General features: G+C 36.2%; 1 protein-coding gene across 1 annotated transcript in view; it reads left to right on the top strand.

Annotated features, from left to right (window-relative positions):
- The window catches only part of LOC115838269 (centrosomal protein of 112 kDa-like), a 51,401-nt gene that overhangs the window by 11,491 nt on the left and 27,150 nt on the right, over nucleotides 1-12,760 (top strand). Inside the window, exons 3-4 of the mRNA XM_030827128.1 lie at nucleotides 3,968-4,158; nucleotides 5,767-5,943. Coding sequence (XP_030682988.1) covers nucleotides 3,968-4,158; nucleotides 5,767-5,943 — 368 coding nt within the window. The remainder of the gene's footprint in view (nucleotides 1-3,967; nucleotides 4,159-5,766; nucleotides 5,944-12,760) is intronic.

A 12,760-nucleotide genomic window follows, 5' to 3' on the forward strand; every position in this document is an offset into this window, starting at 1 on the left:
TGGGATGTGGAAAGTGTGTAGATTGAAAAACTATTTACTTAAGTTTATCAGTTTCACTTTTGTATTTTCTTCAAAGTGTTCCCAATATTTCATGAAGTTTAATGATTATATAATTTTCACAGCAAAAAATACAAAAAATTTTAAAGGCATAAGTTTCCAACCTGAAATGATGTTTGCAACATAGTAAATCCGGTCTTAGTAATTTTTGTAGGTAAAACAATAAATGAATATGACCTTTGTAAACTAAAAGATAGAGCAGATTTATGATTTGCATTAGATATATAATTCTCAAATTGACTTAGACTGATAAAAAATTAATACCAAAATAGTTTTCATGAGACCTAAAACAATCCTGTGTCATGGCAAGATAATATAGACCATATATATGGATTAAATTGTGCTGTGATTTTTAGGTAGATTTTGAAAAGAATAATTATTTCACAAAATGACATGTAAATAGTGCTCAATTACTTTTAAAGATGTTAAAACCCTCTATCAGCTACAAATCCCTGGGTATTATTGGATTTCATAAATAAAACATTCAAGATTTAATTTTAGAAAAAGTTGAAAATGCTTAGATAAATCAGAGATTGCATTTTATCTCTTTCAAGGTTTACATAATTAAAATTATAGAAAGATTTTTCAATACATCTAAAATTATTTTAGAGATGCAAAATTGCAACAAAATTTTATCACAGAAATTTATTTATAAAAAGTCTCCCAGCAAAGAAAAGCCCTGGACTTGATGGCTTCACTGATGAATTTTACTAAACATTTAAAGAATAACTAATACCAATCTTACTCAAACTATTCAAAAAAATAGAGGAGGGAGGAATATTTTCAAAGTCATTCTGCGAGGCCAGTGTTTACCCTGATACCAAAACCAGACAAAGATACATCAAAAAAAAAGAAAACTACAGGCCAGTATCCCTGATGAACATTAATGCAAAAATCCTCAGCAAAATACTTGCAAACAGAATTCAACAATATATTAAAAAGATCATTCATCATGACCAACTAGGATTTATTCCAGGGATGCAAAGATGGTTCAACATATGCAAATCAATCCATGTGATAAATCATAACACAACGGTGGACAAAAACTGTATGATCATTTCAGTTCTGGAAAAGCATTTGATAAAATTCAACATCCTTCATGATAAAAACCCTAAAAAAAACTGGGTATCGAAGTAACATTCCTCAACATAATAAAATTCATATATGACAGGACCCATAGCTAGTATTGTACTGGATGGGGAAAAACTGAAAGCCTTTCCTTTAAGATCTGGAATACAACAAGATTGCCCACTTTCACCAGTGTTATTCAACATAGTATTGGAAGTCCTAGCTAGAGCAGTCAGGCAAGAGAAAGAAATAAAGGGCATCGAAATTGGAAAGGAAGAAGTCAAATTATGCTTGTTTAAAGATGCTATGATCTTATATTGGAAATACCTAAAGACTCCCCCAAAAAACTATTAAAACAGATAAACAAATTCAGTAAAGATACAGGGTACAAAGTCGACATACAAAAATCAGTAACATGTCTATATGCCAACAGCAAACAATCTGAAAAAGAAATCAAGAAAGTAATCTCATTTCCAATTGCTACAAATAAAATAAAATACCTAGGAATTAACCAAAGAAGTGAAAGATCTCTATAATGAAAACTGTAAAACATTAATGAAAGAAATTGAAGAGGACACGAAAAAATAGAACGATACTCTATGTTCATGGATTGAAATAATCAATATTGTTAAAATGTCCATACTACCCAAACCAATCTGCAGATTCAGTGCAATCTCTATCAAAATACCAATGACATTCTTCACAGAAATAGAAGAAAACAACCTTAAAATTTATGTGGAATCACAAAAGACTCAGAATAGCCGAATTTATCCTAAGCAAAAATAATAAATCTGGAGGAATTACATTACCTGACTTCAAATTATACTACAGAGCAATTGTAACCAAACCATCATGGTACTGGCATAAAAACAATCACATGGACCTATGGAACAGAATAACCCAGATACAAATCCATACATGTACAGTAATTTCATTTTTGACAAAGGTGTGAAGTACTTATACTGGGAAAAGGACAGTCTCTTCAATAAATGGTGCCACTTACTTAAGTTTATCAGTTTCGTTTTTGTATTTTCTTGTACAAAGTAATCCCAATATTTCATGAGTTTATTTTGTGATTATATAATTTTCACAGCAAAAATGCAAACATTTTTAAAGGCATTCTTCTGTATGTGGATATCAAGTTTTCAATATCCATATACAGAAGAATGAAACTAGACCCCTATCTCCCACCATATACAAAAATAAAAATGGATTAAAGGCCGAAATCTAAGACCTCAAACAAGGAAACTACTAAAAGAAAACATTGGGGAAAATCTCCAGGGTATTGGTCTGGGCAAAGATTTCTTGAGTAATAACTCCAAAAGCACAGGCAACAAAAGTGACAATGGACAAATGGGATCTCATCGAGTTAAAAAGCTTCTGCAAAGGAAACAATCAACAAATTGAACAAACAATCCAAAGAATGAGAGAAAATCTTTTTAGACTATTCATCTGACAAGGGAATAACCAGAATATATAAGGAGCTCAAACAGCTCTATACGAAAAAATCAAATAATCTGATTTAAACATGGGCAAAAGATCTAAATAGACATTTCTCAATAGAAGACATACAAATGGTAAACAGGCATGTGACAAGATGTTCAACATCACTGATCATCAGAGCAACGCAGATAAAAACTACAGTGAGATATTATTTCACCCCAGTTAAAATGGCTTTTATCCAAAGACAGGCAATAACACGCTGGCAAGGATGTGGAGTAAAGGGAACTCTCCTACACTTCTGGTGTTAAAGCAAATTAGTGGAGTGACTATGGAGAAGAGTTTTGAGGTTCCTCAGAAAAACTAGAAAATAGAGCTACCATGTGATCCAGCAATCCCACTGCTAGTTATATACCCAAAAGGAAATCAGTGTATCCAAGAGATATCTGCACTCCCATGTTTGTGGCAGCACTGTTCACAATAGCCAAGATTTGGAAGCAACCTAAGTGTCCATCAACAGACAAATGGATAAAGAAAATGTGATACATGTACACAATGGAGTACTATTCAGCCATAAAAAAGAATGAGACCCTGTCATTTGCAACAACATGGCTGGAACTGGGAGACATTATGTTACGTGAAATAAGCTGGACACAGAAAGACAATCTTCACATATTCTCACTAATTTTTGGGAGCTAAAAATTAAAACAATTGAACTCATGGAGATAGAGAGAAGGATGGTTTCCAGAGGGTGGGAAGGATGGGTGGGGAGGAAGTGGGGATGGTTAATGGGTACAAAAACATAGAGTGAATGCGACCTAGTATTTGACAGCACAACAGAGTGACTACAGTCAATAATAATTTAATGGCATATTTCAAAATAACTAAGAGTATAATTGGATTGTTTGTAACACAAAGGATAAATGCTTGAAGTAATGGATAGATACCCCATTTATCCTGATGTGACTATTATACATTATATGCCTGTATCAAAATATCTCATGTGCTGCCTAAATATATATATCTACTGTGTACTCACAATAATTAAAAATTAAAAATTAAAGTTAATGATAATCTAGAGATTTTATTTTTGAGAAAATATTTCTTTGCATTTGTCTTTCTCATTTACCAATTACCTAATAAACTTAAATTGTAGACCAGGAGTTAGCAGACAATGGCCCATGGGCCAACTCCTGCCCACAGTCTTTTTTTGTCTGGTTTTATTGGAACATAGTCATGCCATTTGTTTACTTACAGTCTCTGAGTGCTTTCATGCTACAGTGGCAGAGTAGTTGTGCCAGAGATCATATGGCCTGTGAAGCCTAAAGTATATACTCTCTGGCCTTTAAAATGTTTCATTTTATAAAAAATCAAGTTTCTAATAGTTCTTCTGTATTTATAGAACGGCAGAGGTGTGCTCTTTGGATTAGAAAGCTGTGCGAACCTTCAGGAACAGGTGCAGGAATAATGGGGAGGAAGAATCGGAACCTGTATGCAAAATTGTTATTGCATATGCTTAAACGAGGTGTGCTTGAAGGCCCTTTTACACACCGATCTGAACTGGGGACACTAAAAATTCTACCTTCATACATGGTAGGTATCAATGAACTAAAGATAAATACTAGTTTCATTTAAAAAAAGCGTCAAGTTATCATCCCTTTGGGGAATGGTAATACTATTAGATTGTATGTGCTAGATAATATATTAAAATTGTTTTTTTCTTTGTGATTCAGTTTTTTTCCACCTTTAATAAAATACATGTATTGCTTATAAGGGGCGTATCCTTATTGATTTAGTTATGCCTCAGTATTCAACAATATTTCTAAAAACCCGAAAATGAAATTTTTTATATTGAGCTTTACTTTTTGCTAATTTTCACTGGATTATAATGGTAATTTTTATGTAATTCAGCAAATTCTAGTTTTTAAACTCTCATATAATTTAAACATTCATGAGAGGTTGGAGTGCATGATTTGTAAAAGTTCCTTTTTACTCTAATAAAATGACAGTAATAAATTGGAGTTTAAAAGTCAGTTTCTGTACTTAAATGAATTTCATTGTCAAAATCAGCTTTATTGCAAAGGCAGTTATTATGCTTGGTGGATAAATTGTCACTGTCCTGGTCCTTGTAACCATAAAATATACCTTGGTTTGTGTGGTATTAGAGTGCCTGTACTTAAGAAATCTGGAGTACCAGGTATTGGTAGCTTTGGTAGTTGCCGTTAGGATATATATGTATTTTTATAATGAACTGCAGAATTCCTGTGTGATGTATTTTAAAACTTTTTATATTTTATCAGTTTACTTAAAGCACAATTTAGTCAAGTGGCATGCTGAACATTAGAGAATAATCCCTGTTTTCCATGGCACAATGCCAAAAGTTTTAATGACTGTGTCATTTATAAAGAAATTTCTGTGCATGTCCCATATGGAGCGGAGGGTCTCGTGTCATCCTCCCTAAGGAACAGTGCCTTGAGGATTTTGTCTGTAGGATTGGGAGAATTGTTGCAGAGGTGTGCAGTCAATGCAGAGTTTTCTTTAGAAACGTGTAAAGGTAGAACATTTTATGAAGCACATCTAGATGTGAAGATATGAGTATATTGTATCATGTTTTCCCATTCACACTTAATTTCATAGAATCAAAGGGAAGGACTTTATTTAACAAATAATAATAATGTGAAAGTTTAGAGAACTCTCTTGGGTTTCCCAGCTAGTTAGTAGTGTGGCCAGAATTAAATCCCAGGTTTTTCACTCTGCTGTTCCCCACCTTATCAAGGGATTCCTAATTTTAATTCCTGGGTTGCATTGTTTGTGTTTCTCGTCCCACTGATTTCTTTTTTTGCGTGTGTAAAGTAGTTAGTGATTACAGAAAGAGATAGGATAGCACATAATTAAAAAAAAACTTTGTATTTAACTTTCCATATTTAACTAATGTCCCTTTTGTAATATAAACGTTACTATTAGATTTATCTGTTATGTACTTCTGTTTATTGTACTTCTTAGTAGCGTGCAACCAAAATGTAAATAGGTTATCAATGTATTTTAATATCTCATAATTCAATGTACATTTAATTTTTTTAAATGTTTGAATGTAATTGAATTTGCGTATTTGAAAGGCTGTTATCAAACTTGAAACTTGGTGGAAATTTTAGTGGTTTTATTATAGTACATTTTGAAAGAATAATTTTTCTAATTTTTAAGAATCAGTCCATCTATTTTGATGAACCAAATCCAGCACGAGCAAAAGGTTCAAGCCCAGAGGGATTACCAGCCTGGGTACTGGGTGAGCTGGAGACAAGTGAACACAACTTAAACGAATCGTGGAAACTCTCTTCTGGAGAAGATGACACTTTGGTACTGTCGCCAACTAGTCTCCAGGTATGCGAAGAGAATGGGATTCTGAATGTGTTTCATCATTTAATCTGTCTTTGGAACTGATTTATACATTCTGTTTTTCCTTTTTTTTTTAAATGGTAAGTAGTTTACTTTTCCCTTAACTGCACATTCAAGATTAATTTTTTTTTTTTTTTTTTTTTTTTTGAGACAGAATCTGGCTCTGTCACCCAGGCTGGAATGCAGTGGCACGATCTCCGCTCACTGCAAGCTCTGCCTCCCGGGTTCATGCCATTCTCCTGCCTCAGCCTCCCGAGTAGCTGGGACTACAGGCGCCCGCCACCGCGCCCGGCTAATTTTTTGTATTTTTAGTAGAGACGGGGTTTCACCATGCTAGCCAGGATGGTCTCGATCTCCTGACCTCGTGATCCACCCGCCTCGGCCTCCCAAAGTGCTGGGATTACAGGTGTGAGCCACCACGCCCAGCCACATTCAAGATTATTTTATATTTTTAGCCATTTAATAGATACCTGCTAACTTCATATATATTTTTGATTGCTTGACAAGTGGTCCCTGAGCATCTTTAAGTGACACAATTATGTATTTTCCTTTATGACAAGCATACATTAAAAGCATTATCAATAACTTGAACAAAATATAATATCCTGCAAATCCACCTTGAACAATATTTGTTTTCACTTAATATAATGAATGTAAGCGTAAACCCCATTAGATGGTGCTTTCTTACTAGAGTATTAAACTTAAATAGGTTTTTTTAGTGCAAATAAAAATAAATTTCTGAATTTTTGAAATATACAAAAAGGCCATTGTGTTAGCATAACTTTTGGCTTTAGGGAAGGGATAGATTTAAATTTGGACTTCTATCAAATTTTTACTTTTCCATTTGGCCTTATTCCTTGAAATGTTAAAATATTGGACAGTGTCAATTACCATGTACCATACTTTATACTTCACTCCTCACCATTCTCTTGGTAATTTTAATTTTAGAAATCTGTTTCTGTTAACAGTATAATCTTTCTTGTCCACTATAATTTTTTTGGTTTGTTCCTTAAACAGATATAGAAATGTTATTAGTAATTTGAAATGTCTCCACAGTTGATGTAGTCTGTTTATATGTTTTTCAGACCTGAGATATTATGGTCGAAAAAGATAAACAGGCCGGGCATGGTGGCTCATGCCTGTAATCCCAGCACTTTGGGAGGCCGAGGTGGGTGGATCACGAGGTCAGGAGATCGAGACCATCCTGGCTACCACGGTGAAACCCCATCTCTACTAAAAATACAAAAAAATTAGCTAGGCATGGTGGCGGGTGCCTGTAGTCCCAGCTACTCAGGAGGCAGAGGCAGGAGAATGGCATGAACCTGGGAGGCAGAGCTTACAGTGAGCTGAGATCGTGCCACTGCACTCCAACCTGGGCAGTAGAGCGAGACTCTGTCTCAAAAAAAAAAAAAGAAAAAAAGATAAACAAAAGTGAGAGATCCAGTCCATATGAAATTATTTCAGTAGAAAGGAGAAACAGAATGGGGAGGCAAAAAGGAAGAGGTGAAATACTTAAGGGCATGTTCAGAAGAGTAAAAAGAAACAAATAGATGAGTCTGTAGGAAGTGTGGTGTTAAAATACTTATTTTTACATTCATAGGAGAATTACAATTAGAAGAGGTGTAATTGTAGAATTTTTGTAGCCTTTGAAGCAATCTTTTTATATGGAAGTATAAAGAGATTGTGGTCTGTATACAAAGAAAAATACGATTCTTAGTTTAGCTGCAAAATACATCAGTTGTTTGCCAAAATATCTGCTAAGAGTCCAGCTAAATTCTGGGTTCCTTTCTAGATGTAATGAATGTGGAGTTTACAGTATCAAAGTGAACTAAAGTAGTTTCCTGTATCTTAGAGCTTAGAGCATAGTTTGAAAATGTGTAATCTTCCTGGACTGAATGAATCGTGTGGGTAGATTTGTTTTGTTGGACTTAATGTCTTTAACAATTTTAAATGAGTTGTCAAAATTAACATTTGGGGAATTTCATATAAATGCCCAACTTTCTGGCTTCTCTTTAAAACTAGACACCTAGAAATCTTTCCAGGAGGCAGCCATAGGTTGGAGCTAAGTAGTTCTTGGTTAACCCCCTTAGCGTATGCCTTCACGATTTCCTTCTAATTCCTGACACCAAATTTGATGTCTATTGCATCTCTTACTGAGCTTGAGTTTTTTTTCCCCCTTTAAGTAGGGTTAAGAGGAAAATGAAGTATTTGTTTTTCTATTTTTATGTTTTATCAAGTGAAAGAAGAAAGGTAGAAAAGAGGGATCATGTGATTTAAGAAGGGGAGAGGATTGGGCACAACCTGTGCGTCTATGGTCCTAACTATTCAAGAGGTGGAAGCAGGAGGTTAGCTTGGGCCCAGGAGTGTGAGACCAGCCTGAGCAATAGAGTGAGACCTCATCTGTGAACAAAATACAGAAGGGGAGAGACACTGTCTTTGTAGAAGTGAAGGATATCCTTATATCTGGCAGTATGATCACTCATCTGTTAAGCCCTCCAGACTTTTGATTTATAACCATTGTTTTAGATGAGTGGGGGAGAGAGATGAGCACATGGATAGTTTCAATGCAGTGGCTATGCGCAGTCATGGAAGTATTTGCAAGGATTCAGGTGTGTATAAGAGAAGGAGACCATAAAAAGTGATGAGTTCATGTCCTTTGTAGGGACATGGATGAAACTGGAAAACATCATTCTCAGTAAACTATCGCAAGGACAAAAAACCAAACACCGCATGTTCTCACTCATAGGTGGGAATTGAACAATGAGAACTCATGGACACAGGAAGGGGAACATCACACTCCGGGGACTGTTGTGGGGTGGGGGGAGGGGGAAGGGACAGCATTAGGAGATATACCTAATGCTAAATGATGAGTTAATGGGTGCAGCAAAACAACATGGCACATGGATACATATGTAACAAACCTGCACATTGTGCACATGTACCCTAAAACCTAAAGTATAATAATAATAAAAAAAAGTGGAAAAAAAAAAAAGAAGGTTTCAGGATAGGAAATAGACGAGATTTCCAGAGTCCGGGTGAATAGATTTTTTTCTTCTTTGGAATACAGGATAAAGTTTGAGAAAATACAATGAGAATATCCTTCAACTATTGCCCACTGACTTTTTTGAGAAATGAAACCATAGTAAAATCCCCACAATTGTAAAAAATAAGTTAATTCTCCTTGTTGGTCACCTATTATTAAATGGCGTTTTAACGCAAAAGGATTGCTAGAGTATGAGGCATTCGTTGTCAGTTATATAATAAGTAATGGGAAAAGCAGGCACTCTGGTGATCCTGCTGAGTCCTACCCATCCTTCAGAGATCGCAACGTGAAAAAAGCCTTATCTGATATCCCAGGGCAGTTTAGGCGGTCCCGCCATTTACTCCTTTAGTACTCTGTGTTTCTTTGCTGCCTTCATCCCATGCATAGAGGCTTACTATCTGTCCTGTGTGCTAGATTGTAAATTTCATGAGGTAGGAACTTGTGTTTTTGCTGTTTGCTGTATTTGCTATATTTCCAGCCCCTAGCACTGGGAAGGAACATGTTAGGAATTCTGTAAGTATCTATATTCAAGAGTGAATGCATGCATGAATGGGTAGATTGTGTTAGACACTGCCACATATTTAATCTGTACAAAATCCCTTTGAAACGGGAATATTGTGACAGAGGAAATGGCCTAAAAGGATTTTTTTGTTCTTTTTAACATTTCAGAAACGTTGAGGGAAGCATAAATTTTAGAAAACATGGAGGGAAGCTTGGATGTAGTTTATAGCGATTCCCTTCACACACTGTGAGGAATATGACAATGAAGGAGCTGGAAAGGACATGCTTAAAATATCCTCTGTCAAATGTCAGAATCACTAAGGTCAATTAGGGCTGCCAAAACAAAATATCTCAGGGTATCTTATGTTTCTTTTAATTTAATAGTTTTAACTTGATTATTTATTTATTTATTTTTTTTTTTTGAGACGGAGTCTTGCTCTGTCACCCAGGCTGGAGTGCAGTGGCGCAATCTCGGCTCACTGCAAGCTCCACCTCCCGGGTTCACGCCATTCTCCTGCCTCAGCCTCTCTGAGTAGCTGGGACTACAGGCGCCCGCCACCACGCCTGGCTAATTTTTTTGTATTTTTAGTAGAGACGGGGTTTCACCGTGGTCTCGATCTCCTGACCTCGTGATCCATCTGCCTCGGCCTCCCAAAGTGCTGGGATTACAAGTGTGAGCCACCGCGCCTGGCCAAGAAAACTGATCTTAAGGTGAAATATGTATCATGTGTGACATCAGATCACATGTGGTGGTGAATTGGCTACTGACGGTTCTGTCTTATTTCTTTTCTAAATTTCCTCCTTTACTTTGAGTGATCATAGTGTGCTAATGAAAAAGTTAGTATCTGCTAATCTTGACCTAATATATCTAATCAGTTCTGCAAGAAATTGTTTTAAAAAGTTTAAGAGGCTTGTGATATTTGACACATGTATGTTTTTATAGTGAATAATTTATTGTTACTTAGAACTGAAGTTTAATGCTGCCTCATAAATTTTACAGCCACTTCAACTTGGCCTTTGAAAAACCTCTTTAATCTTAAAAGATTTTTCCCCCCTTAGTGTTTCTTTTTTGATCACTTTATAAAATCCTGCTTTACTTAGACTTTTTTGTATGTGAAGTATTTCTAATGGCATTTTAGATGATGCTGTTTGTGTCCTAGCCTTATTTATGTTATTAAAGATGCAGAGTCCTTTTGAAGCCTTTTTGTTAGGACTCCCTATTCAGTAGAGATGGCACCTTCCCTTTCCTTTTATTCTTCCTGTAGGATATGGTATATAGCCTTGTTCCAAACTTGTTAGAAGTATGGTGAGGTCATACTCCATCTGGCTTATTCTCATGCTTTATTTTTTCCACCAAGTATACATTATATACTAGTGTACTTAGCATTTCACATCAAACAGCTTCAACACTTAGCTAGTAGTCCTGTCCTGGTTCTCTTCTTTGCTTTCATTTTTCATATTTTTTGGTTTACGGTAATCTTATTACCCATATTTTCTATAAGAAAAACTACTGTTCCACATTGCATTGCTATTATATATCTGTTACTGCATTTTTATGTCAAATATCTGCCTTTTTTCTTTTCTATTTTTTTGAGATGGACTCTTACTCTGTCACCCGGGCTAGAGTGCAGTGGCACAATCTCAGCTCACTTCAACCTCTGCCTCCCAGGTTCAAGCGATTCTCCTGCCTCAGCCTCCAGAGTAGCTGGGATTACAGGCACGCACCACCATGCCTGGATAATTTTTGTGTTTAGTAGAGACATGGTTTCACTATGTTGGCCAGGCTGGTCTCGAATTCCTGACCTTAAGTGATATGCCCACCTTGGCCTCCCAAAGTGCTGGGATTACAGGCATGAGCCACCATGCCTGGCCTATCTGCCTATTTTCTTGACAATGAAATATTTTAGTTATATTTGAGTTTGGAGCATGACTTTAGACAGTGTTACTAAGGAGACCATAGACTTAGATCTCATGCATGTATAGTTTGGTTAATTTCATTTAGATCTACAATCATGAGCTATATCAATATATATTATCTTTCTGATCAGCCTTCAGATACTTAACCATGGAGGTCTGATAAAGACCTTAATTGTCTTGATGGTGGTCTTCATGATCCTTCTTCTGGTGTTCATACCCTTACATAATCCCCTCCCCTTGAGTATCGGCAGGACCTCTGACTTGGTTCTAACCAATAGATTATGGCAATGGTAATGGGATATTATTCCCAGGATTACATAACTTCGTCTTGCTAGTAGACTTGCTGTCATTCCATTTGTTGGCTTTGGAAGAAGCAGCTGCCATAAATCATACATGAATCAGATAGCCATAAGGAACTGAATGCTGCTGACATCCACACGAGTCGGGAAGTGAATCCTTCCCTAATAGAGCCTCTAGATGAGAACCCAGGTCTGGTGCAATCATGATTGCACCCTTCCGTGGCCCTAAACAGAGGACCCAGTTCAGCTGTGCCTGGACTTCTGACCTGCAGAAACATGAGAAAATTTATGTGTGTTGTTTAACGCTGTTAAATTTGTAATAATTTTTTATACAGCAATAGATGACTAGTACAGTCTTTATCTTCATTTTAGAAAAGTATGCAATCTATATATATAATACATGTTTATAAAAACCTCAGTATAGAAATATTTAGAGTAAAAAGTCACAATCCTTCTCTCTGTGTCCTCTTTATCCCACTTTTGAGTGGTAATCACCATTAACAATTTTGTGCATATCATTTTACAATAGACATCCACACCTATATAATTAAGAAATTACAGGCCGGGCACGGTGGCTTACGCCTGTAATCCCAGCACTTTGGGAGGCCAAGGCAGGCGGATCACGAGGTCAGGAGTTCGAGACCAGTTTGGCCAATATGGTAAAACCCCGTCTCTGCTAAAAATACAAAAAATTAGCTGGGCATGGTGGTGGGTGCCTGTAGTCCCAGCTACTCGGGAGGCTGAGGCAGGAGAATCGCTTGAACCCGGGAGGCAGAGGATGCGGTGAGCCGAGATTGCACCACTGCACTCCAGCCTGGGTGACAGAACGAGACTCTGTCTCAAAAAAAAAAATAAATAAAATAAAAAAAGAAATTACAGTTGACCCATGCTGTACATGCTGTTCTGAGACTTGCTCTTTTTTTTTTTTTTTTTTTTACTCAGCTGTGTCTTAAACCTGTATCATGTGGACTTTTAAATTATAGATAATCCATAATGTAGATATACTATAATTTAACCTGTCTCTTCTGCTTTTAATTTTTTA

The sequence above is a fragment of the Nomascus leucogenys genome, chromosome 14, assembly GCF_006542625.1.
Source record: "Nomascus leucogenys isolate Asia chromosome 14, Asia_NLE_v1, whole genome shotgun sequence".
Taxonomy (NCBI): domain Eukaryota; kingdom Metazoa; phylum Chordata; class Mammalia; order Primates; family Hylobatidae; genus Nomascus; species Nomascus leucogenys.